The sequence below is a fragment of the Malurus melanocephalus genome, unplaced genomic scaffold (assembly GCF_030028575.1).
Source record: "Malurus melanocephalus ecotype Western Australia unplaced genomic scaffold, MMel_1.1 scaffold_224, whole genome shotgun sequence".
NCBI lineage: Eukaryota > Metazoa > Chordata > Aves > Passeriformes > Maluridae > Malurus > Malurus melanocephalus.
Window position 1 is genome coordinate 141,688 of NW_026623456.1, and position 23,987 is coordinate 165,674.

Sequence of the window (23,987 nt, forward strand, 5' to 3'; positions counted from 1 at the left end):
CCACATTCAGCTCCCCGCACCCCCTGCACATGCTCCCCGTCTCTGTGCCCACACACACGGAGCCCTTGTACAAACCCCACTCCTGTATTTGGCTTTTTTGGTTGCTCGAGATGGGGAGGACATGTGGGGAGCCACGGGTGGGGACACACGTACAAAAGCCGTAACGAAGCTCCGGTTCGAAGCGGGTCCCTAAGGCCACGTTGGGGGGGGTGGGGAGGGGGGCCGTGGTTACCCCCCCCTTCCCTTCAGAGCTGCCCAGGGGCGGGGCATCTTAGGGTGCCCCCTGCCCCGTCACAGCTCCCAGGAGGGGTGGGGGATGCAAGGGTGTCCCCCGTCCTCTCACAGCTCCCGAACGGTGCTACTGGATGAGGTCTTGAGTGGAACCGAGTCGAATCCATCCGGCAACCGCTGTGGGGTGGGGAAACTGAGGCCCGAAGCCCTCCTGTGGGGGGGAAACTGAGGCACAGAGCCCCCCGGGTGGGGAAACTGAGGCACAGAGCCCCCGAGAGTGGGGAAACTGAGGCACAGCAGATCGTCAAGTCGCCCCCGCCCCCCCCCTTACCTTGTCCGTCAGGGCTTTCAGTTTTCCAAAAAGTGACATTTCGGTGGCAAAGTGCAACTCGTCCTCCACGTCCTCCCCCTCCATGATGGCACAGCTGTCGGGCGACGTCGCCTCACTCTCCCGAGCCGCCGCGTCCATCACTAGTTTGGAATATTTGTATTCCAACCTGTGAATGCAGGCAGTGCCATCACACCCTGTGACAGTGCCAACCCCCGTGTCCCCAAGTCCCACCGCCAATTGCTCACTTTTGAGTCTTTTTCCAGAAATAAGCAGCGAGCGTGGCCAGCAGGACGGCCACGCACGTCCCAGTGGAAATTCCCACTTTTAGCCAAAAATCCACGCTCCGGCAAGCTTGGATCAGCTGCGGCGGCAACGCGTCCCCGCCGTGGCACAGCCTGGGCTCCCGCCACACGTAGGTCGTTTTCTGGGGTTGGTGAAAGGAGGTTCAGGAGCCGCGGGAGCCGCAGCCCAGCCCAGGGTACGGGGCGGTACCTGGACGCCGCCGATACAGGCGCTGACGATAGGACGGTGGTGGGAGCTGGAGCAACGGGGACATCCCTCGGCCGTCACCCACAGGAAATGGAAGGTGCAGCCGTCGCAGGTGCCCTCGGGGCATTTGCTGGGGAGGGACAAAAAGGGGGGGCTCAGGTGGCGGTAACATCCCAAACTGGGGAGTACAGCCAAAATGACACCCCAGGGTGGGGACACTGTGACAGTGGCATCYCCAAAGCAAAGCACCACAAGGAAGCGCCCACCCATGATGGCAGGAGACCCCGGGGGTCCCCAAACCTCCCTCGGGGTCTCCTGTGTTCCACTGCAAATCTGAGTACACACAGGATGCCAGTGACAGCCAGGGTGACACCTCAGGGTGAGGGACACTGTGGCAGTGGCATCCTCAAAGTGAAGCACCTCAGGGACACGCCCACCCGTGACTGCAGGAGATGCCTGGGTCACCCTGGAAGTCCCCATAGTGCTCTTCAGGGTTCCCAGTGTCCTTTCCCCACCTGGGGACAGCCAGGGTGCCGGTGCCAAGGCGCAGGGGATCACAGCGCAGGCGGATGGTGGTGGCCCGGCCTCCGCTGCAGGGCTGTGTCACATCGTTGGACCTGCAAGGGGACATGAGGGATGAGAGGGACAGTGTGGGCACTGTGTGGGTGTCACGCCCCTGTCACCTGTCTGCACCTGAAGAAGAAGATGATGTCGGGCAGGTCAGGGTGGCCAGGGGGGAAGAGCTCTGGGGGAGACACGATGCCATCCAGCACAGAGCTGGTGGTGACACCTGTGGGGAAAGAGAGGAGCAGCTCCAGGCCCACTGGGGTGTGTCCCAATCCCAGTGTCCCAGTGTCACCAGGGTATCCTAGTCCCACTGGGATGCATCCCAGTCCCAGTGTCCCAGTGCTACCAGAGTGTCCTAGTCCTACTAGGGTGTCCCAGTGCCACCAGGCTATCCCAATCCCAACAGGGTGTCCCACTGTCAGTGTCCCAGTCTCACCAGAGAGTCCTGGTCCCATCAGGGTATCTCCAGTCACACCGTGGTGTTCCAGTCCCACTAGGGTGTCCCAGTACCACCAGCATGTCCCATTCCCTCTGCAGTGTATCCCAATCCACTGAGGTATACCAGTGACAATGTCCCAAACCCAAACAAGGTGTCCCTGTAGAGTCCCAGTCCCACCAGGGTGTACTTCAGTCCCATTGGGGTGTCTCAGTGCCACCAGGGTAACCCGGTGCTGCTGAAATGCCTTAGTGCTGGTGTCCCAGCCCCAGCAGAGTGTCCAGTCCCACTGAAGAGCCCTGGTTCCACCAGGGTATCCCACTCCCAGTGACACCGGGGTGTCCCGGTCCCCGTCCCACTCCATGTGTCTGAGTCCCACTGGGGCATCCCACTGCCACTGGGATAGGCTACTCCCTGTCCCACCCATGTGTCCCAGTGCCACGAGGATGCCCTGATCCCTGTCCCATCAGGAAGTCCCAGTCTCAACAAGGTGTACCACTGTCAGTGCCACCAGGGTGTCCCAGTCCCGCCAGGGTGTCCCAGTGCTGCAGTCCCACTGCCTGTTTCACAGGCAGTGTCTCAGTGACCCTGGGGTCTCCCAGTGCCCTGGGGTGCTCTCTCCCTCACCCAGCAGGCGGTCGCCCAGGCTGACGGGCTGAGAAGACACAGCTGCATGGGCACCGGTGACATCAGGGGGCACCAGAATGGCCTGGCACACATAAGAGGTGACCACACGGGTAGGGCCTCCCCGACCTGCTGTCACGTTGTCAGCACACGAGGCCATCTTCCTGCCCTGTGGGGACACACATGACACATGTGTTTGGTGTGGGAATGTGTGTGCAAGGGACAGGCATCTGTGTGCGCAGGGCCGCAGGTGTGCTTGCACAAGTGTCCACGTGTCTGGATGACTGTTCACGTGTGTCTGCACAACTGTGCAGATGTGTGACTGTGCACACGTGACTGCACAAGTGCATGTGTGCGTGTGCAGCTACGACCACATGTACACCTGTGTTTGCACACCTGTGTGTGTGAACATGTGTTTAGACACATCCTTGTGTTTACATGACTATGAACACATATGCACGTGTGCCCTCATCTGCCCACCTGTGTGCCCATCCCATCCGTGTGCCCAGGTGTGTGTCCGTGTTAGCCCATCCACATGCCCATGTGTGCATGTGTATTCCCATGCCCACCCTCCCGAGTGCCCATCCAGGTGCCCACATTTGTACCTGTGTACCTGTGCCTACTCACCCACATGCCCACCCATGGGCCCACATTTGCACTCGTGTGCCCATGTGTGCCCATGCACCCCCATGTATACCCATGTTTGCACTTATGTACCTGTGACCGACCACCCATGTGCCCAGGTGTGTTCAGGTGTGTGCATCCATGTTCCTGTGCTCTCCTGCCTGTGCGTGCCTATGCATGCTCACCTGCATGTCCGTGCCTGTGTTTGTACCTGTGTGTCCGTGCCCACCCACCTGCCTGCCTAGGTGTGTCCCCATGTCTGCATGTATGTTTCCATGTTCTCCTGTCCATGTGTGCCCACCTGTGTACCTGTGCCCACTCTCCGGAGTGCCCACCCACATGCCCATGTTTGCACTCATGTGCCTGTGCCCACCCCCCCCACAGGCCCCGGTGTGTTCCCAGTGTGAACACGTGTTTGCCCCCCAGGTCTCACCTGGTGCCCGCAGGGGCTCAGGCGAAAGCGGTGGCTGTAGCGCAGCCCCTTGGGGGTGAAGCTGGGCCCAGTGCCCACCCCAGCACCCAGGCCCAGTGCCGGGAACTCAAAGTGGAGTGTCTCACCTGGCAGTACCAGTGCCAGGCTGCAGTTGTTGTAGCATAGCGACCGCAGCTGGGAACAGGGAGAGGGACGGGGGCTCAGGGATGGTGGTGGCAACCACTGGGGACACTCTTGTAGGGAATGTGGAGAGCTGGCCACCCCTCAGAGATGGCAGGGGCATGGTGGCACCCACCAGGATCACTCACTGCCACCCACCAGGATCACTCACTGCCACCCACCAGGATCACTCACAGAGTCAGATACTGCCACCCACCCTGTCACCCATCTGAGATGGCAGGGAGGGGCTGGTGTTAACTCACTGGGGACAGCTGGGGGACTGGCATCACCCACCCAGGATTAGACACTGTAACTCACCTTGTCACCCACCCAGGATTAGACACAGGGCTGGTGTCACCTCCCTGAAGATGGCCAAGGGCTGGCATCACCCACCCAGGGTCAGACACTGTCACCCACACTGCCACCCATCCTGTCACTCACCCAAAATGGCTATGAGGGGCTAGTGCCACCGCCCTGGGAATATAGCGTCATGCACCTAGCATAACTGGGGGGGTTGGTGTCACCCACCCATGATGGTGTCACCCTCCTGGTGCTGGCCAGTGCCATCATCTGGGACATCTTGGGTGTGGGAGAGGCTGGTATCATTCCTCCGGGGCCCATTGGCGTCTCCCATGGGGGCATTTCGGGACACTTAGACCCCCTGCTACCCCCAGTCACCTGGTTGCTGTGTGTGCCAGGGCCACAGGGATGGCAGGTGGGTGTCCCATCAGAGGGGTGATCCCGCAGGTAGGTGCCAGGTGGGCAGGGTTGGCAGGTGCCCGAGCCAGGATCCACAGCACTGCCAGGGGGACACGGGGCACAGGACCCAGCAGGCTGGGGAGCACAACGGCGGCAGAAGGAGGCCACCCCCCCCTGCACATTGGTGACGTTGACACTGTACAGCTTGGCCACATCACTGGTGAACCGCCGGCCCTGGCACCGAGAGCACTGTCACCATCAGCCCCTCAACCCCCCACCGGGCCCCCCAAAGTGGGGACCCTCCAGCCTCCCCCAAAGTGGGGTCCCCCTGCCCTCACCGCCTCATGGTAGGGGGTACGCTGGAAGGCCCAGGTGAAGCTCATGGTGGCGTTCTTCTCTACCACRTAGGTGTAGGATTGTTTCCCCGTGGAACCCGTCCACGTCTCCACTGGAGTGTTGGTGCGGGAGTTGACACCCTGCGGGGACAGGGGATGGTGCCACCCCCCAAATTCACTGTGTCCCCCCAAACTGCTGTGTTCCCCCACTCACCACCATAAAGTAGAGCTCACAGCCAACACTGCAGAGTGTCTCGAAGACGAAGGTGATCCTGGCCACCTCCCTACTTTCCGTGTCGTCCAGCACTGGGCTCGGAGGGCTGGGGACAGTGTGGGGACACTGTTAGCTCTGCCCCCTGTGTCCCCTCCTCTCCTTGGGGACACCCTGGTAGTGGTCCCCACCTCACCTGAAGCCAGGGACCACCAGCGTCAGGATCATGAAGTCACTGTCGGAGGCTCCAGCTGCTGTGTAAATGTAATCCCCTGCCACCTCCCAGCCTGCAGGGACACAGTTACACTCAGAGGGGTCCTTGGCAATCCCCTGGGAGGGGACAAGGAAGGGACAGCCCTCTGCACTACCTGCGATGCCCTTGTACTCGAAGTTGATGCCGCTGAGCACGGTGGTCTCCATGTTGGGGGGCAGCACGTTCCACCACTTGTACTCCAAGCCCAGTGCTGGCTCAGTGCCCGCCGGACAGCTGAGGCAGGCTGAGGACAGGAGGTGACAGCCCTGCACTGGGGTGGCACCCACCTCCCCCTCTGTCAGCCTGGGGTGCCCTGCTCACCCCTTGAGGCCAGTAATGGGGACAAGAAGGGACAGCCCTGCACTAGGGTGGTACTGCCTTCCCCTCCCTGAAGCTTGGGGTGCGCTGGTAACCACCCCTTGGGGAAAATGATGGAGACAGGAGAGGACAGCTCTGTACTGAGGTGGGACCCACCTTTCCTTGGCAGCTCCGGGGAGCCCAGTTACTCCTTGGGGACAATGATGGGGATGTCCTCACTGGGGCCATGAGGACAGGACAACCCTGCCCTGGACTGGTGCCCTGGCACCCACTTTCCCCTCCATCACTTTGGGGTGACCTAGCCACCCCTTGGAGACACTGATGAGGACAGGATGGGACAACCCTGCACTGGAATGACATCCACCTCCCCGTGTTGGCTTCAGGGACCCCAGTTACTCCTTGGGGACAATGATGGAGAAGGCCATATTGGAGCCATAGGGACAGGAGGGGACAACCTTGCACCAGAGTGGCACCCACCTTTCCCCGGCAGTGAAGGGTGCCCCAGGCACGCTTTGAAGACAATGACAAGGCAGCCTTACCAGAGCCATTGGAGTAGGACCCATAGGGACAGGGCTGGCAGGCGCTGCCGTTGCCTTTGGCGAAGCCAGGGTTGCAGGGGGGGCACCGGGTCTTGAMCCCCGAGGGTGGCAGCTGGGCTGCGTGCGGCAGCTCCTCGCTGCAGATCTTGGGCTCTGCCCACTTGTACATCAGCTGGGTCTGCCGTGGGAGCGGGTGAGCCGGGGGGGACACTGGGGGACAGGGGGCCCACCCTGGAGTGCCCCCGCATTACCTCCCCGCCGGCGTCACAGGTCGTGTGAGTGTAGAAGAAATCCTTGTCCGTGCAGGGGGGGCGTGGCTTGCAGGACCCTGAGCCGGGCTCTGCCCAGAGGGGACACAGCGGGTGAGACAGCACGGCCCGGGGACTGCAGCACCGTTCCCACCACGCGGAGTGTCCTTGTCTCCCCTCCTAACCAAGGGATGACTGGCGCTCCCTAGTCCCACATCACCTCTCCCTCCCCCAGGGCCACCCCTGCAGGGCAGAGGGGACAAGGGGAACCCCAAGGCTCCTGGGTAGGGACCTCCCAGTCTCCTCTCACCAGAGTAGGCATCAGGGTCACAAGGGGACCCCAAAGCTGTCCCCACCAAATGGGGTGTCCCTGTCCCCACTCCCAGTCAAGGGATGGCAGGTCATCCCTGTCTCCTGCACCACCTTCCCCGGGGGCATCCCCACAGTGGGGGGACAGGGAGGTCCCTAAGGATAGCAGCTCTATGTGAGGGACCCTTGGGTGTCTCCTCTCATGGTGGAAGTGTCAGATTTGTGAGGGGACCCCAACATTGTCCCCAGCTTGTGGGGTGTCCATGTCCTCCCACTTTCATGGGAAAACAGGTCGCCTCTCCCTCCCCCAGGGCCACCCCTGCAGCGCAGACTGAAGGGACAAAGGGACCCCTAAGGGTGTCAGCTCTGGGTGAGGGACCCCTGGGTGTCCTCTCTCACCAGCATAGGTGTCAGGTTTGTGAGAGGTCCCAACACTGTCCCCACCAGGGGATGTCAGGTCATCCCTGCTCCCCTCATTACCCCTCCCTTTCCCAGGGGCATATACTAGAGGAACAGCTCTGGGAGAGGGACCCCCAGGTGTCCCCTCTCACCGGCATAAGTGTCGGGGTCGCAGGGCTGGCACGCAGTRGCCCCTTTGCCGGAGAAGGTATCAGCGGGACAGGGCTGGCAGGTGGCCGAGCCGGCGGCGGGGGCGAAGGTGCCGGGCTTGCAGGGGAAGCACTCGGAGGTGAAGGCCACCCCTGGGAGCAGGAAGGGGCTCAGGCGGTGGGGGGGGGGGGGGGGGCGCGACCCCCGAGACCTCCCTCCCTGCCCCCACCCACCTGTGATGCCGATGTTCCTCACCAGCACCGGTTTAGGCACCTTGGACCAGACGGAGAAGGCGGTGGTACGCCAGTACAGCACGTTGTTCCCACGGCTCAGTTCCACCTGGGAGAGGGATCCCACTGTCCTGGGTAATCCTACTACCAGGGATGGGGTTGGCACCATGGGTGGGGGGGTTCCTCTGCCGGGGAGGGGGCTGGCACCAGTGGAAGGGGGTGTGGCATCCCCGTCCATCACCACCCACCGTCCCCTCTTCCCCCGCAGCCTCCTGGAGAATCTTCTTCCCAGAGGAGGGACAGRAGACCCCGGGGCAGCACCGAGGGACCTCCCTGCTGTGTCACCTCCCATCCGACACTCACGCTGTGGAATTCCCAGCCCTTCTCCGTCGTCCGCATCCAGCGGGACTCCTCCACTGTGGGCTGGCACTGGTCGTTCTGCACCTGTAGGGACAGTGTTGGGGACCCTATGTTCACAGGGACCCTGCATGTCACCAGGGACTCCCCCCATGCTCCTAGAGAGCCCCCTCCCATATCCCTATGGACCCCTCCTCATGTCTTCATGAACCACCTCCATGAGGGGCTCCCCTCATSTCTCCAGGGTCCACTCTCATGTGCCCAGGGATCTCTCCATATCTGCAAGGACCCCCACCATGTCCCCAGGGACCCTTCCCATATACTCAGGATCCCCTTCCCCCTGTCCCCAGAGAACCCTGTCATGTCACTAGAGATCCCCTCAGGGATTCCTCCCATCTTCCCAGGGACCCCTGCCATGTCCCCATGGGACATCCCCATGACACATCATGTGCTCAGGGACTCCTCCCATGTCCCATGGGACAAACATCATATCTTCAGCTACCCCTATGGAGTCACCAGGGACCCTCTCAGGTCACAAGGGACCTCTCCCCTGTCCTCATGGATCCCTCCATGTCCCAAGACCCCACCTATGCCTCCAAGGACCATCCCATGTCCCCAGGGATCCCCACCCTCCACCCCTGTCCCCTGTCACCCACAAAGAACTCGAAGACGATGCTGCTGTCAGGGTAGATGTACTCGAAGGTGACAGTCCCCGACTGCTTGAGGCTCACAGCATACATGAGGGTGGCCGTGCACTCATCCGTGTTGGAGGCCACGTAGTCCCCCAGTGGCACCCACGTTGACCTGGGGCAAGTGACATAGCCTGGGGACCCTATCACCGCTCCCAACCCCATGGCAGGCAGGGCACGGATGGTGGGGATGGCTGGGAGGGTCCCCAGGAAGCAGTGGGGATATGTGGGGCATGAGGACAGCTTGGGGACATGGCAGGGTGTGGTGGCTGGACACGTACCCCTGAGGAGCCTGGTGAGAGCCATGTGGCCTGCAAGGCGAGGTAGGTGGGGTCCCCCCATTCTGGGAATGTGGCTGGATGAGGAATGTGTTGCTGGGAGTAGGGAATGGCTGAGAGGGGCATCAATGGGGCAGTGAGGTGGTGCCAGTAAAACTTAGTGTTTGGTGGTTGTTGGTACTCTCAGGAGGGTTCAGAGGCCACCACTGTAACTGGGAGAGTTTGCTGGTTGTTGGTACAACCAGGGGGGTTTGGTGGCTGTTGGTACAACTGGGAGGATTCAGAGGCTGCTGGTACAACTGAGAGGTTCAGAGTCTGTGGTTAAAACAGGAGGGTTTAGATGATGCTGTTAAAACCAGATGGTGGCAAGTTCAGTGGCTGTGGAACAACTGGGAGGGCTTGGCAGCTGCTGGTACAACTGAGAGGGCTTGATGGCTGTGGTACGACTGGGAACGTTTGGAGGCTGCTGGTACAAACAGCTGGTAGGACGTTTAATAGCTGTCGAGCAACTGGGAGGGTCTGGTGGCTGCCAGGACAACCAAAAGAGCACAGACGTTGCCAGTAAGGATCAAAGGGCTGTGTTGGTAAACAGAAGGAACTTGTTGGTGGCACAGGGGTGTGGAGACCCCCATGAGTGCTGTGGGGACCCCGATAGGCGCTGTGAGGACCTCCATGGGTGCTCTGCCTCTGAGGAATATTGATGTGGGGATCCCATGGGGTTAGAGTCCTGCCACTGCTATGGGGCTGATGCTGCTGGGTGTTCCCTTGCTGTGACCAGGGTGCCCTCACAGAGCCCTGCTGGTCACCTCCCAGGGCAAGGTAATAGAAGGGGACAGGGTATCAAGGCAACAGGATGCTTTGGATGCACATGGGTGTCAAAGCACCCATCCTGCTCACTGTGCCCCACGCCCAGTCCTGAAGTGCCAGGTCCCCCATGTGCCAGCATCACAGCCAGTGACACAGTGACTCACGCTGTGCAGTTCTCTGCTGCATCGCCAAAGCCATCCTCCACCTCCAGGTTGGTGGCCATGTTGGCAAAGCCATGGGGCACCTCATCCCACTCATCGAAGCGGACACCAGTGCCCAGAGAGTAGGTGCCTGCGGCGCAGGGCCGGCATGTCTGTGCCTGCATCTCCAGGAACTCACCCGCCTTGCAGGAGAATGCTGCCGATGGAGATGGGGGCACAGGGGGGTGGAGGGTCACCCCCTGATCCCCCTGATGCTGCTACAGCCTCGTCACCCTCAGCTCTGCTTTTCCAAGTGCTTCCAGCTGGTCGAGGTGCTGGGATACCCCATTCTGACCATTCCACAAAGGGAACCCCCAACCATGAGTTTTCGCACCTGATACCCAGCTCTGCCCAATACAGGGAGAATGTGACCCTCTGCCAGGGAGCCAGGGCAACCCCAAGATTTGAAAGGAGGAGGGGTGTTTGGGATTCCCATTCTGCTCATCCCATACTGGTACGTGTGTGGGGAGGGGGGATTTCCACCCAAGTATGTGTGGTGGGATTCCTATGGCTCTCATTCCATTTGGTGACTGTGTGTGATTCCCATCCCATCCTAATGCCTGTGTGTGTGTGATTCCCATCCTCCTCATCCCATCCCTCTCATCCCATCCCAGTGCCTGTGTACATGATCCCATGCTATCCTTGTCCAGCCCTCTCATCCCATCCCAGGGACTCTGTATGTGTATGATTCCTATTCCATCCCAGTGTTTGTAATGCTGATGCCATCCTATCCCAGGGGGATTCCCATCCTGCTGATCCCATCCCATCCCTCCTGTTGCTGCTGTGGGAACCACTGTGCTGCACTGGAGCTGACAATGGCCATGCTCGTCTCCCAGCTCTCTCCCTCCCCTTACCCTCATTTCCACCTCTGCCATTCCCACCCCCCAAACCTGATCCCATCCCATTCCTGGTGGGAATCTCACAGCACTCGGTGCCCCTGATGGGGTCAGGCAGGCCAGTGCAGAGTCCAGGCGTGTGTGGCACAGCCACCCTCCATCGTGAGCCTGAGCTGTCACATGCTGTGTACTCGTAGTGGTACTCGGACTGCAGGAGACAGAGAGGGAGCACAGGCAGAAGCTGCACCCTCAGACCCCCTGGTCTTCCCCCATACCCTGTGCCCCCCCTCCCCTGGGCCCAACTGTGACTTGAAGGGATGGTTTGGTTAAGGTGTAGCAATGTCCCACCATGCCCAGCTCTCAGTGAGGGGGAGTTGGGAGGGTGCTCAGGGTGGGGGGATACTGGGTTCAGTGTGGGGGGATGCTGAGAAATGGAGGTGATCTGTGTGGGAGATGGTTTGGATTGAGGAAGATGCTGAGAGTGAGGGGGTATTGTGGCTGGGGAAGGCTCAATATGGGGAGATGCTGGTAAATGACAGTGCTCTGGGTTGGGGGTGCTGGGGCAGGGGTGCCCAGGGTGGGGGAATGCTGGGGGTGAGGAGTTGTCTGGCTGGGGGGCCGCTGCAGGCAGCATTTCAGGTAGCATGACCCACCCCCTCAGGACATGCTCCCTCAGAGAATGCTGTGGGGTTGCCCACAGCCCATGGAATGAGATAGCCTCAGAGCAGCGACAACCCTGCATCCCCTCCCCAGGGTGGGAATGAACCCCCACGCCCCCGCCAAGTTCCTGGGAGCGCATGGTGCTGTCATGCCCTTCCACGTGCCTCGGCATGGTCTGGGTAAGGTGACACACTTTGCTCATCAAACAGCGGCGGCACAACCCAGATAGGGCGTGGGAGCACCCTGAGGATGGAGAGCAGGGGAGACCAGGGGGAACCAGGAAGCGCTCGGGACAGCAGGGGCACCGTGACCCTCCCATCCCAGCAAGATGGGACTGACTCAAGGCTGGTGAGGTGATGCCAGGGACAGACAGCGTGGGCACGGTAAAGGCCATGTCTGGTAGTGGTGCTGGGGTTTGGGGTACAGGTGGGAGCTTTGTACCCACCCCCCCAGCAGCTCTGAGGTGTCAGAGCTGGCGCTGTGGCTTTGTGCTCCCAGTGGCTGCTGGAGCATGGCAGGTTGATGGGAAAACAACCACTTTGATGTTCTCGTCAGCTGGAGATGTGGAGATGGGGGGAAAGATGGGGATGAGAAGGGAGGGGGGGTGGAGGGGAAAGGGGGATTGGAGAGTTGGAAGGAAAAGGGGGGACAGAGATGCGCCTGCAGCACCCCCTGCCCATGTACAGGCAGCACTAAACCCCCCTGGCCCTCGGATGGGAATGCAGAGGAAGGTCCCCATTACCCTGGGGGTACCCAGAGGGTCACCCGAACTTTCAGCAGCCCCAAACTACCACATTGCTCTCGGTCCTGACGAATTCCTTTGGGGAGAGGGTATTTTTTTCTCTTTTCCTGAACTTTCCCAGGTTTTTATTAAATCTCAGTAAACTGACCTAATTTAGCCCCAGGGTGGTTCTGTGGGTGGAGCGGGGCACCCCAAACTGCCACTGTCACCCTCCTATGGACAGGGGAGAGAGGATTGTCCCTAGTGAAGGACAGGGGACACTCCCTCTGGGGACCAATCCCTCCTGGGGCAGGTGCCAGCCTCAGTCTATTGTTTCCAGCTCCGGATCATAGAACACAGACAAAAAAACTGGATCACGGCAAAAAAAAATTCCTGGCCCAGATTAAAAGCAGCCGCAGGTCTAAAGAGGGGGGAGGAATATTGGGGGGGGGGGGAGATGAGGGAGGGCATTTGGGGGTTCACCTGCTGTCCCCAAGGCGGACAGATCCTGGTGACAGACATCCTCCCACCCMCTCCCCCCCAGATTTTCTTCAGGGGACACTTTGGCCACCGCATCACCGCATGCTGGGCTAGGAATGGCACGTGGCCATTCGGAATGTCCCCCACCCTCGTTGTCACCACCCCAGCAGCATTCAGGGAGGGTTTGGGGAGACCCCCAATGTGTCTGAGGGGTAGGGAGTTGGGGACAATGATGGGGTGATGCCAGTTGGGGTCCCCAAGGAGACTCTCGGGGACTGGCTGAGCCCCTGGGTGCAAAGCCTGTTCCCCGGGCCCCCAGAGGTCGGCCAGTCCCTCCCCGCTACTGGGGACACCCCACCCCGGGATCCGCGGCCCCCACTTGYCCCTTCCTTGTCCCCCCTCCTTCGAATCCCCATCCCACAGGGACCGGCCTTCCCGTGCTCCGGGAATCCGTTTTATCTCCGGACTGTGTGTGGGGAATTTGGAAGGGGAGGATGGGTTACCGGTTGCCCCCTCCCGCCATTCCTGCTGCCGGTACCTCCTTGCAGACGTGTAGTTGCTCCTCGGCGCGTCCTGGTGACACAGTGACAGCCAGACACAGCGCCAGCGGCATCCACCGGGCTCCGGTACCGGCCATGGCGGCGGCAACGGCGGCGGCAACGGCGGCGGCTCGGCCCGTGCGGGCACCGGCGCCGCGGCCCCGCCCCCGCTAACGGCCCGGCCCCCGCGCACCTGCCGCCACCTGCCCCCATCCCCGGGAAAGGGAACGACACCCAGCATCGCTCCCGGGAACGGGCACCCGGAGAGGAACCTCCGGGAACGGCACGAGGCATCGCCCCAGGGAACGGGCACTGGATCGCGAATAGACCCCCCGGGAATGGCATCCAGCATCGCCTCCGGGAACGTTTGCCATGAGAACGGCGCCGGGAATCGTCATCGGGAATGTTGTTCACGGGAATGGCACCGCGCATCGGTATCGGGAATAGAACTCCCGGGAACGGCACCGGCAAGGTTATGTCCGGGAATGGAACCGGGAACAAGACCCCGAGAACGGCACCAGAAGCGTCGTCCATGAGAACGGCATCGGGAGCCCCATCATCCCTGGGAATCTATCCCCGGAAACGGGACTGGGAATCCCCGGAACGTATCCCCAGGAACGGCATCGGGAATGTACCCCTGGGAACGGAATCGGGTTTCTCCAGGAACGGCACCGGGACCGTCACGGGACATCACGTCCCTGCCTCTCCGTCCCCGGCAACAGCCCCTCCTTCCGCCCCGCGGGGCTGGGACACGGCCGGGAGGGTTATGAGCCCTCCACACTCCGGAGCCACGCCCATCCCACGGGATCTGTGTCCAGCCGTGTGCCCCCCCCCCCCCCCCCCCCCGGCCATGTTCCCACGGAGCCGGGCCAGTTCCAGTGCACTGGGAACAGGACAGGGGCTGTGTTCTGGACATCAGAGACATAAGGGTCATAGAAGGTACAAGGATACAGGGACACAGGGAGATGGGGGACACAGAGGGACAACGGGAATACAAGGAATATGGGAACATGGGGGACACAGAAGGACATAGGGGACAGAGGTGATATCGGAACATGAGGGTATGAGGGTCACAGAGGGACACTGGGCATACAGCTGATATGGGAACACAGGGAGATGGAGAACACATGGGGATATGAAGGATACAGGCGATATGGGAACATGAAGAACATGGAAGACACAGCTGATATGGGGACATGGGCAATATAGAGACATGGGCTATATAGTCACAAGCGGACACAGGGGAACACAGAAGGACATGAGGGACACAAGGAGACAGGGAACATGGACACATAGGGGACAGAGTTGCTATGGCGACACAGATGTCCCAACTCTGGTGGCACAGGGACACCCTGTGGGTTGGGGGACACTGACAACACTTGTCCATCTGTGGTGGCACAGGGATATCAGCAGGTACCACGGGCACAGGGGACACAGGCACAACAAGGGGACATGCCTGTCCCCATGGCAGGATGTGGACAACCCCACGTTCTACTGTGCCACAGCTGGAGACAGTGGCCTGGGCTGGCCATACCCCATGGCATCTCCAGTGTCACCTTGGCAGATGGAGCCCACCAGGCACCATTGAGCTGGTAACCCCACCCCTCGGAGTATACCCATAGCAGGGCCACCAACAGCAGCCACTGCTCCTCCCAGTAGTGCCAGCATCAGTGTTGTCCCCTCATCACCACCATGGCCTTGCCACCACTACAGTTGTTCTTTTGTGCCCATCCTCTTGTCACCATTGTGCTACCCCTCGGCCACCACCCTACTGTCCCCGTGTCACCATGGCCATTCTCTTGCTACCACCACAGTTGTCCTCCTGTTATCACCATGACCATCCCCTCATTACCAGCACAACTGTCCTTGTTTCCACGGGGGCTGACCACTCGTTAGCACTAAGGCTATCCCCCAGTCACCACGATTACCCTCTTGTGGCCATCCTCTTGTCACCACCATTGCTGCCCCCAACATCGCACACACACAATAAAACACAGAGGCCACACTCGTGTCACATTCCACGTGTTGCAAGGAACTCACAGGTCTTGTGAGAAACCCCAGTGCCCCGCGGGGCTAGCAATGCCCATGCCCAGCTCACACGTGGCATGGCACCAACATCGCCCTGCGCAGAGCCTTTCTGCCCCCTACGACTGCAGGACGCGGTTAACGACTGCCTGCGTGGCACAGCCCGCTGCAAAGCTCGCACGGAGCCTGGCCCACTTCCCGCCTCCCCACGTCGCCCGGTGCAACCCAGGCCGGGACGAAGCCTGGGCGTTTCGTCTCCCGTTGCTGTCGGGGCCGGGCCGGTACCGACCCCGGGCTGCGTACATGGGCTCGGGTCAGAATCGCAGGGCGCTCAGCGGCCGCGGCCTCGCCTATCTGATCGACTCATCCCGCCCGGCCCAGCCGCACAGTGCCCGGGGGCTTCGCGGCGCCTTCTTCTCACCTCGGCCCGGCGGGGCCCGGCCGATCGAATAAGATCAACGTGTAGGGGGAGGGTGCTGGCGCCTTACACATACACACCCCTGACACACTAGCATGGGCCTTGCATACTCATACACTCACACTCACACACACACACGAAAGCGCACAGACACACATGCACACACACGAACACGCCACCGTCACTCCCCACACGCACTTCCGGTCCCACTCCTTATATACCGTGGCCGCGCAGGGGATGACGGAAAGGCTGAGCGGCGCTCCCGTGCGCCCTCTGCAGCGCGGAGGACCGCCCTGCATCACGTCCCCCGAGCTCGCACACGGCACAGGAATGGGGGGCTGGGCACACTCACCTGGGGGAGGGCACAGCCCCCCCGTGCCCCTCACTGAGGGGTGGCAGCACTACCGGCCCCAGAGGGCTGGAGGAACCGGGCCAGGAAGCCCCATACAGCAATTCCCCACCCCACAGCCCACCCCGGACAGGGTGCCCACTGGGGAGCCCACACTTAATTTGCACAAATCCCCCCCCCAGCCCAGGACCCCATAACCATGGGAACCCTCCACCCCATAGAAGCCAAACCCCAAGGACGTTCTCACATGCACACCATGGAACCCCTACCACACCACAAGACTCCCACCCCTCCCGCCCCACAGAATGCCCCCTTTCCCACAGGAACCCCCATCCCATAGCAAACAGCCCCACAGCACTCCGCTGCCCAATGGGACCCCCAGATAGGACATCAACCCCACAGGACCCACCCAAAACCCCACAGGAGGCACACCCACCCCACAGGATCCTCAGGCCAGTGCTGCCACAGGGGAACCCCCACTTTATTTCCATGTGGTGGTCCAGTATTTACAACCCAGGGGGTGTCACAACCCCTCACTGCAGGGGGATTCCCTTCCAAGGGTCCCCACGCTCCAGGAGTGTGGGAAGATCCCACTGATGAGGGGGGACCCTGCCCAGTCTCCACAGCCTGCCATGATCCCACCAGGACCCTGCTCAGCGTGAAGAGAAGGGGCTCATGGGGCCCAACTGGGTCCCCCAGCCGCGGGTTCACAGGAAATCCTTTTCCAACAGTCTAAAGGTGCCCTGGTGGCCCCAACAGTTGCCTTCGGTGGTGTCAGGGAGGGTAATGGGACATGACAGTGCCCGGGTTGTCACAAGCAAGATCCAGGCTGCTGCCAGGGACAGGACTGGGGGAAGGTGTTCAGGGTCAGTACCAGGGTCTCCAGCACTGGGGTCTCTGGTTGGTACTGGGACACAGGGATCAGTACCATACTAGGGTCTCTAGAATCAGCTGCAGGATCTCTAGTCAGTCCCAGGGTTTCTCTCAGGTTAATGGAGGGTCCCCATGTGGTCACTTCCCCACAAGGACGTAGAAGGCCATGAGGAGACAGGACACAGACACAGCCACGTGCAGACGGGTCCCGATTACAGCAGCTGTGGGTTGGATGAGGTGGGGTGAGACACTGTGTCCCCATCTCGGATCCATCCTGCATCCCTGTGTGCCCATCCCAGATCCCATGTTACCATCCCGGAYCCCCTGTTCACATCCCAGACCCCAGGACTCCCATCCCAAATCCCCGTGTCCCCATCTCAGAAGCCAGTGTCACCAACACCCCTGTCCCAGGCCCTAGACCCCAGCATCCCCACCCCAGACCCCAGGGTTCCCAATATTCCCATCCTGTACCCATGTTTTCCCAGTATCCCATCCCAGGCCCCAGTGCTTCCAGTGCCCCCACCACATACACCAGCGCCCTCAGCGTTCCCAATGCCTCCATCCTACGTCCCAGTGCTCTCAGCATCACAGTGCTCCTAATGCCCCTCCTCTCTACCCGTGTCCCCAGTGCCCCCATTTCAGTGCTCCCAGCACTCCCCCGCCATACCCCAGCGTCCCCAGAGCCCCTCACCCTTGTGGCAGACTCCCCAGACACCCCTGCGCTCAGACAGGAGCCAGGTACGCAGCCGGGGCACCTTCCGCAGGTACGCGCAAGTACAAACCAGGAGCAGCCCGAACACCAGGAGCCCGTCCAGGGAGTAAACTGCAAGGAGGGGGGGCGGGAGGCAGGGGTCAGGGGGCACTCCAGGCCCCTGCCCAGCTCCCCTCCAAAGGGGATCCCCCGCTCCGTGGGAACAACCTCCCAGCTATGCCCCTACGGGAGGATGAAAACTTCCAAGTACCCCCCTGAAAAGGGACACAGATTTCCCAGTATCCTCCCCGAAGACACTCAGACCTCCCGGTACCCCGCACCCAAAGGAATACAGTCTCCCAGTCGTCTCCCAAAGGCTCACCCCAGTACCTCCCCCACCTCAGCCGCCCCGCCAGCCCCATCTCCCCCGCCGCTCCCCGCTATCTCAGTGCTCCCCACACCGTGCCCCATCAGCCCTCCCCGCCTTCGGAACCCTCAGAGGCTCCCGTTACCCCACGTTGGTCTTGGAGGCCCCGGATCCACTCGGACCCGCCCAGACTCCCCGGGCCCCTCCGTTTCCCAGTTCCCACCATTGGTCATGGCGGTCCCCGAACCCTCCCGTCCCCCCACAACCCCTTGCCCCCCCGTTCCCACCACTGGTCATGCCGGAGCCGGGCTCCCTCCAGGCCCCCCTCGGTAGCCCTTGACCCCCCAGCTCCCCGTTCCCACCGTTGGTCATGGCGCCCCAGGCCCCCACGGCGCCAACGCCACAGCGGAAGCGGGCGGCAGGCGCCGCCAGCCGAGCGCCGACCCGCCCGGCGCCGATCCTGAGGAGCAGGCAGCCTCAATGGAGAGCCTATTGAGGCGGGTGGGATGTGCCGGGCCAATTCCCTGCAGTGCCCGCTCGCTCGGTAACTCGAGCGCTGCTAACGCACAGTATACTCAGGAGCTGCCGTTGCGCTCACCCATGCGTGACCAGTCCCCATTACAGTCCCTCAGTGACCCCTCAGTATCCCCAGTAACCCCCGAAGACTCCCAGTAGTCTCCAGTTCTCCCAGTAACCCCCAGTGCAGCAAGTCCCCGTCCCAGTGTCCCACTAACCCTCCTGTGCTCTCAGGAGCTCCCAATACTCTCAGCAACCCCTCAGCGCACCCAGTCCCCATTCCAGTCCTCCCAGTAACTCCCCAATGCAACCAGATCCCAGTGAACCCCACGTTCCCCAGGATCTTGCAATCTCCCCAAAACTCCCCAGCATCCAATGCTCATCCCAGCTCCCAGTCGGCCCCAGTCCTTCCAATACTTCCCCAGTGCAACCAGTCCCCATGGCAGTGCCCCAGTAACCCACCAGTATTCCAAGTCAACCCTTAGTCCTCCCAGTACCACCCAAGGGCAACCAGTCTCCATTCCAGCCCTCAATGAGCTCCAGTCCTCCCAGTAACCCCCCCAGGGCAATCTGACCCCCAGGTTCCCCTGTAATTCCCAGTCTAACCCTAAGGCCCCCACTCCAAGCACCCAGTCCCCATCCCAGCTCTTCCAGTAACCACCAGTCCCCCCAATAACCCTGGGTCCCTCAATAACCCCCAGTGCCTCCAGTACCCCAGTCCCCCAGTGACATCATGTGCCACCCACTATCCCCCATAAGCCTCCCAACAGACCCCAGTGCACCCCCAAAACAGCCAGTACACCCAGTGCCTAACCCAGTTTCTCCAGTAGCCCTCAGTTCCTGAAGAAACCCACATAATTCAATAGTCCTAGTACACCCAGCACCAGTGTTCCCAATGTTGCCAGTGCTCCCAGCAATCTCCAGTGCTCCCAGTGTTCTCACTGCCATCAGTGGTTCCAGTGGTTCCTGTGTCTCCAGTGCCCGCAGCAGTCCCAGTGGCCCAAGCACACCCCAGTGCCCCAAGTTGTCCCAGTCCTCCCAATGACCCCAGTACCCACAGTGCTCCCAGTGCCCCCAGTAGTCCCAATGTCCCTATAGTGGTCCTGGTACTCCCAGTAGTGCCTAGCACTCCCAGTATTCCCTGTGGCCCAAGAAGACCCCAGTGCCCCAAGATGACCAGTCTTCCCTGTGACCCCAGTGCCCTCAGTGTTCCCCATGTCCTCAGTGTTCCCCATGTCCTCAGTGAACCTAGTGCCCCCACAGTGGGACTGTGCCCCTAGCAGACTCCAGTGCCTCCAGTGCCCTCACAGACCCAGTGTCACCAGTGTTCCCTGTGCCCCAAGTGTGCTCAGTGGCCCCAGTGCTCCCAGTGCCACCACTGGGTCTGGTGCCCCCAGCAAATCCAGTGCACTCAGAGTGGTCCCAGTTCCCCTCAGGACTCCCAGTGCCCCCAGCAGACTCCAGTGTCAGAGTGGCTGTGATGACCTCAGTGCCCCCAGGAGCAGCTGTGGGTACAGTGCCCGCAGCCCAGCGCAGGACACGTGTCATCACCCCCTCAGCCTGGTCAGGGCTAATCCCAGGGTTTAGTGCCTTTTGCTGATAAGAGAAGGGCCACTGTCACCGTCACTGCCACCGTCACTGTCAGTGGCAGGGCACAGGGATGATTTGCCAGTTCTGTGGGGCCAGCCCCAGCTGTGTCCCTGCACCCTTCGCCCCCCTCCATCCATCCATCCATCCACCCATCCATCCATCCATCCATCCATCCATCCATCCATCCATCCATCCATCCATCCATGTATTCATGCATCTGTCCATCCCTCCATCCAACCTTCACCCATCACTGTATCCATGCATGCATCCACCTCTCCATTCATGTCCGTGCATCATCCATCTCTCCATCTCTCCATCATTCTTCCCTCCTCCATCCACCTCTGCACCTGTTCACACATCCATTCATTCTTCATCCATCCTCTTTCACCGCTCCCTCCCTCCCTCCTTCTCTCCATCCATCCATCCATCCATCCATCCATCCATCCATCCATCCATCCATCCATCCATCCATCCATCTATCCATCCTCCACATGTCCATCCAACTACCTATCAATGTCCTTCCCTGGGGAGAGCCAGGTGCTGATCCGGCTGTTTGGGCAGTTGGGCTGAGTAATACCCAGGGAATTTGGGGATAGACAGGGGGTGCATGGGTCAAGGCATGGCCAATGGTGACCGTGTCATGGTGACAGCTGAGGGAATACCTGGGTCAGGAGACAGGTGGGTCATGGCGAGGGTTGGGGGGATCCCAACYGGGCCCCATGGCTGCCCCTCCCATAGCATGAGCGGGAGGTGGCTGGGCCAGAGCCGGACCCTCGCCCTGAGTTCCTGCTGGTTCAGGACAGCCTGCGGAAGATGAAGCTGGCGGAGGCAGGCTGGCAGACATGAACAGAAGCCAGCCCCTTGGAGCTCCCCGAGCCCCCTGGCACACACTGGGCTGCCCTCATCCCCAATATACCCTGGTGCTGGGAACGGCACCCAGTGCTGCCATTTTGAGCGAACTTGTGGTCAGGGGTGAGTACTGGAGCCTTGGTGTCCCCGTGGAGCTGGTAAAGCTGGGGCAGTGCCAGGGACAGTGTGAGGGATGTGAGCAGCATTCTCCCCCTGGCCTGCACCTGCTCCAGCTCCATGAACCAGAAAACATCAAATAAAGACTTTTATCTGGTTTTCTTGATGGAAATAGCACAGACACATAGATGGGGTGGCGTTGCCTTGGGCTGATGGCGCATGGTGGGGACAGAGGTCACGATGGCCACACACGTAGCTGCATCTGGTGTCCACCCAGGCCTTCAGGCAAGCCCTGGTGGTACAGAGCCTTCCTCACTCCTGCAGTCTCTCTCTCCTTGCTCCTCTGTTTTCTCCTAGTGGTTTTTTTCCATTTCCACAGTTAAATGTTTTTCAGCCCTGCCCCTTGCAGCTGGAACACACTGGGAGGGAGGAAGAGACACTGGTTTGGGCAGGTCTCACACCAACAACCCCAGGCTGATGGCACTGCCCTGGGCACCGTGGGGGAAAACAGACCACTGTTATGGGGAGTCTACACCACTCAGCCTGCTCCCTGCATATTCCCCTGCCTGCACTCTGTCTGCTCCCTCTCACCCCATCCCTGGCCTGTCCCATCCCATGGGGATGAGCCTCTTTCCCAGTGTGCCTGGTGCAGCAATGCAGAATGTGCCCAATTCACCCCAGTACAGCTCAGAGGGGCCACAGTGTGAGTGCTTTGGCACCATCATTCCCACAGCCTGGGACAGCCTAAGCACCATCGTAGCACAATCATGGCACCATCCTGGCACTGCTGTCCTGACACCATCCTGGCATTGTCCCAGCAATGTTCTGTGACACTCCTGGCACTGTCCTGCTGTGCATAGCCAGGGCCAGGATGGGGACAGTGGTCCCACATGGCACCAGGGATGGAGCCTCCAGCCAGGCTGTGCCGAGCTGTGGTGGGCTGTGGTGCCACACCACCACATGCAGTGCTGTGCCAGGCCATGCTGTGACACATCCATACCGTTCCATGCCATGCTATGCCACACAGTTCCATCCYGCACCACACAGTTCCATGCCATGCTGTACCAGGCTGAACCACACAGTTCCATGCCACACTGTACCAGACTGAACCACACCAGACCATGCCATACCATACCATGTCAACACAAGCCATACCATGGTAAAACATCCCATCCCATGCCATATCATATAATGCCATGCTACACAGAGCTGTGCCATGCTGTATGTTCCTATGCCACCCACCCCATGCCATATAGTGCCAAGCTGTGCTGTGCCATGCAGTGCCATTCCATGCCATTCCGTGCCGTGTCCTGCTGTGCCCCGCCACACAGCGCCGTGCCGTGCCGTGCAGTGCAGCCGCTGGGGGCCGTCCCGCGGGGCGGGGCGGGGGCTGGGGCAGGTGTTGCTCACCTCGCTCTTCCCTCCGCTCAAGCCCAGACCCGTCCGTGCCCCGGCGCAGCAGAGCCGGCAGCGGCGGCGGGCCCAGGTAAGGGATTCTCACACCCCGCCGGGACCCCCGGGAACCCCGCCCTGCCTCTGGCCGCCCACTGCGACGTGGAGCGGGTTGGGGAAACTGAGGCACGGCGAGGTGACGGCGCTGGAAGAGCGGGGTGAGTCCCCTTCCCCCCGCTCCACTACCCCCCTTTCACTCCTTCCCGAAGAATTTGGGGGTCTTGGGGTGCTGGAGACTCCCTTTTCCCCTGCCGACGGCCGCTTCCACCCCAGGATCCGCCTCTAGCCCAGACGGAAAAGAAAGGAAGACTGGGAGAAGTGCTCAGAGAAACCAGTTGGGGGGGGGGGGGGGCGGCCACTCCCGCCGCACCCTGACCACCTTTGAACCCCTCGAGTTCGTCACCTTCCCCCCGCCCCGTGCTGTCCGCACCCTTTATTTATGGTAGGACCTACAAGAAAGCAAAGCAAACACGGCCTCGTCTCCCCGCCGTCGCTATCGAAACACGACTGGGGTGACATGAGGGGTTTTGGAGGCGCAGGGTGCGGAGCACCTAGTGGGGCAGCCCAGCTGGGCCGTGGGGAAGAGCTGTGTCCCGCTGTTACCCGCAGGGTCCCGGAGCGCCATGGGGGAGGCAAGTGACACGGACAGCGGGATCATGCTGCACTCGGGTGAGAAGGGGATGTTGGAAGTGAGGGAGGTTTTGGGGTGCCCCGGTCGCCCATGGGCGCTCTGATAGAGGTGTCCCCCCTTCCCAGTCACAAGAGCTGCTTGGGGAAATCTTTGGGAAAATGAAGGGGTGGAGGAATGGGGGGTTTCCCCTGGATTTGGGGAGGCACCCCAAGTGTGGCAGGGGATGCTCTGGACAGGATTTGACTCAGACAGGTTTGGCTTGGGATGGCTGAGTCAGGCTGAAACCTTCCTCTTGTGCTCCCCCCCCCGCCTTCAGCAGGGACGTCACATGTGTCCCAGGGGGGCTGGAGAACCCATGGGTGCTGCTAGGGGTATTTCATGCATACCTGGGGGAATTGGAGCACCCATGGGTACTGCTGGGGGGTGGTCACAGCTGCTTTTTCCTCCCCCTGTGGTGGAGGAAAACCAAGGCAGGGAGTCTGTGGGGTGGCGGTGGGGAGTGGTACCTGGATGCTCCCATCCCTCCCGACATCTGTGTGTCCATTCCAGGCCCCAACAGCCCGGTGTCCCCTCTGAAGGAGCGGGTACAGGCAGGGCGGCGGCAGCAGCAGGCGCTGGAGGCCCGGCTTGACAGTTGCATCCAGGAGCTGCGGCAGCTGTGCCTGCGTGAGGCGGTGAGCAGGGCACGAGGACCCTCTGCCTGCCCCCACATGCTGCCATGGCTCTGCTCAGCATCCCTGTGCTGTCCTCAGGAGCTGACAGGGACCCTGCCTTGCGAGTATCCCCTGAAAGCCGGTGAGAAGATCCCCAAGGTCCGTCGCAGGATTGGGGCTGCCTTCAAGCTGGATGAGATCATCGTTCTGCGTGGGATGGTGAGGGGCTCCCTGGGGGGATCGCAAAGGCAGTGAGCATCCCATCCCATCCCATCCCATCCCCATCCCCATCCCATCCCATCCC

At 61.1% G+C, this 23,987-nt stretch overlaps 3 protein-coding genes and 1 non-coding gene across 11 annotated transcripts in view; 1 reads left to right on the forward strand and 3 right to left on the reverse strand.

The window, feature by feature from the left end:
• Nucleotides 1-68: 68 nt before the first annotated feature.
• On the reverse strand, nt 69-13,299 carry ELAPOR1 (endosome-lysosome associated apoptosis and autophagy regulator 1). 2 transcript variants are annotated; one of them, XM_057374369.1, is made up of 22 exons: nt 13,152-13,299; nt 10,840-10,960; nt 9,881-10,073; nt 8,599-8,746; nt 7,949-8,029; nt 7,589-7,694; nt 7,358-7,507; nt 6,501-6,589; nt 6,250-6,427; nt 5,508-5,636; nt 5,336-5,426; nt 5,143-5,248; nt 4,932-5,069; nt 4,573-4,827; nt 3,736-3,909; nt 2,682-2,847; nt 1,745-1,841; nt 1,567-1,668; nt 1,055-1,181; nt 808-986; nt 563-728; nt 69-408 (listed from the first exon to the last, which is right to left on the reverse strand). In XM_057374369.1, exons 1-22 carry the CDS (start codon nt 13,248-13,250, stop codon nt 340-342), a joined length of 2,964 nt encoding a protein of 987 aa, XP_057230352.1. In that variant the 5' UTR covers nt 13,251-13,299; the 3' UTR covers nt 69-339. The 2 variants fall into 2 exon arrangements, with proteins under 2 accessions (XP_057230352.1, XP_057230351.1); XM_057374368.1 differs by having other exon boundaries at nt 69-456.
• A 2,187-nt stretch (nt 13,300-15,486) lies between these two features.
• LOC130578384 (small Cajal body-specific RNA 2) lies at nt 15,487-15,815 on the reverse strand. The gene has a single exon (XR_008965871.1). It is a non-coding gene; the product is annotated as a small Cajal body-specific RNA 2 (non-coding RNA).
• Nucleotides 15,816-16,378: 563 nt separating this feature from the next.
• TMEM167B (transmembrane protein 167B) lies at nt 16,379-18,321 on the reverse strand. 2 transcript variants are annotated; one of them, XM_057374340.1, is made up of 3 exons: nt 18,163-18,262; nt 17,509-17,640; nt 16,379-17,038 (listed from the first exon to the last, which is right to left on the reverse strand). In XM_057374340.1, exons 1-3 carry the CDS (start codon nt 18,245-18,247, stop codon nt 16,956-16,958), a joined length of 300 nt encoding a protein of 99 aa, XP_057230323.1. In that variant the 5' UTR covers nt 18,248-18,262; the 3' UTR covers nt 16,379-16,955. The 2 variants fall into 2 exon arrangements, with proteins under 2 accessions (XP_057230323.1, XP_057230324.1); XM_057374341.1 differs by having other exon boundaries at nt 16,380-17,038; nt 18,238-18,321.
• A 4,013-nt stretch (nt 18,322-22,334) lies between these two features.
• The window catches only part of INAVA (innate immunity activator), a 7,021-nt gene continuing 5,368 nt past the window's right edge, over nt 22,335-23,987 (forward strand). For 2 of the 6 annotated variants that reach the window (XM_057374360.1, XM_057374364.1), the window contains exons 1-4: nt 22,335-22,557; nt 23,009-23,068; nt 23,580-23,704; nt 23,783-23,902. In XM_057374360.1, coding sequence (XP_057230343.1) covers nt 23,023-23,068; nt 23,580-23,704; nt 23,783-23,902 — 291 coding nt within the window. In that variant the 5' untranslated portion in view covers nt 22,335-22,557; nt 23,009-23,022. Of the gene's footprint in view, nt 22,558-22,672; nt 23,069-23,579; nt 23,705-23,782; nt 23,903-23,987 lie in introns of all 6 variants that reach the window. The other 4 variants (XM_057374363.1, XM_057374361.1, XM_057374362.1 and 1 more) reach the window with 4 other exon arrangements.

Excerpts from the sequence above, each read along its gene's own strand:
- TMEM167B (XM_057374340.1), bottom strand. The coding sequence starts at position 18,247 with ATGACCAACGGTGGGAACGGGGAGCTGGGGGGTCAAGGGCTACCGAGG. Across the intron at positions 17,641-18,162 it reads CGGCTCCGGCATGACCAGTG|TTTACTCCCTGGACGGGCTC; the intron begins GTGGGAACGGGG and ends CCCTCCTTGCAG. Across the intron at positions 17,039-17,508 it reads CTGGGGAGTCTGCCACAAGG|CTGCTGTAATCGGGACCCGT; the intron begins GTGAGGGGCTCT and ends TCCAACCCACAG.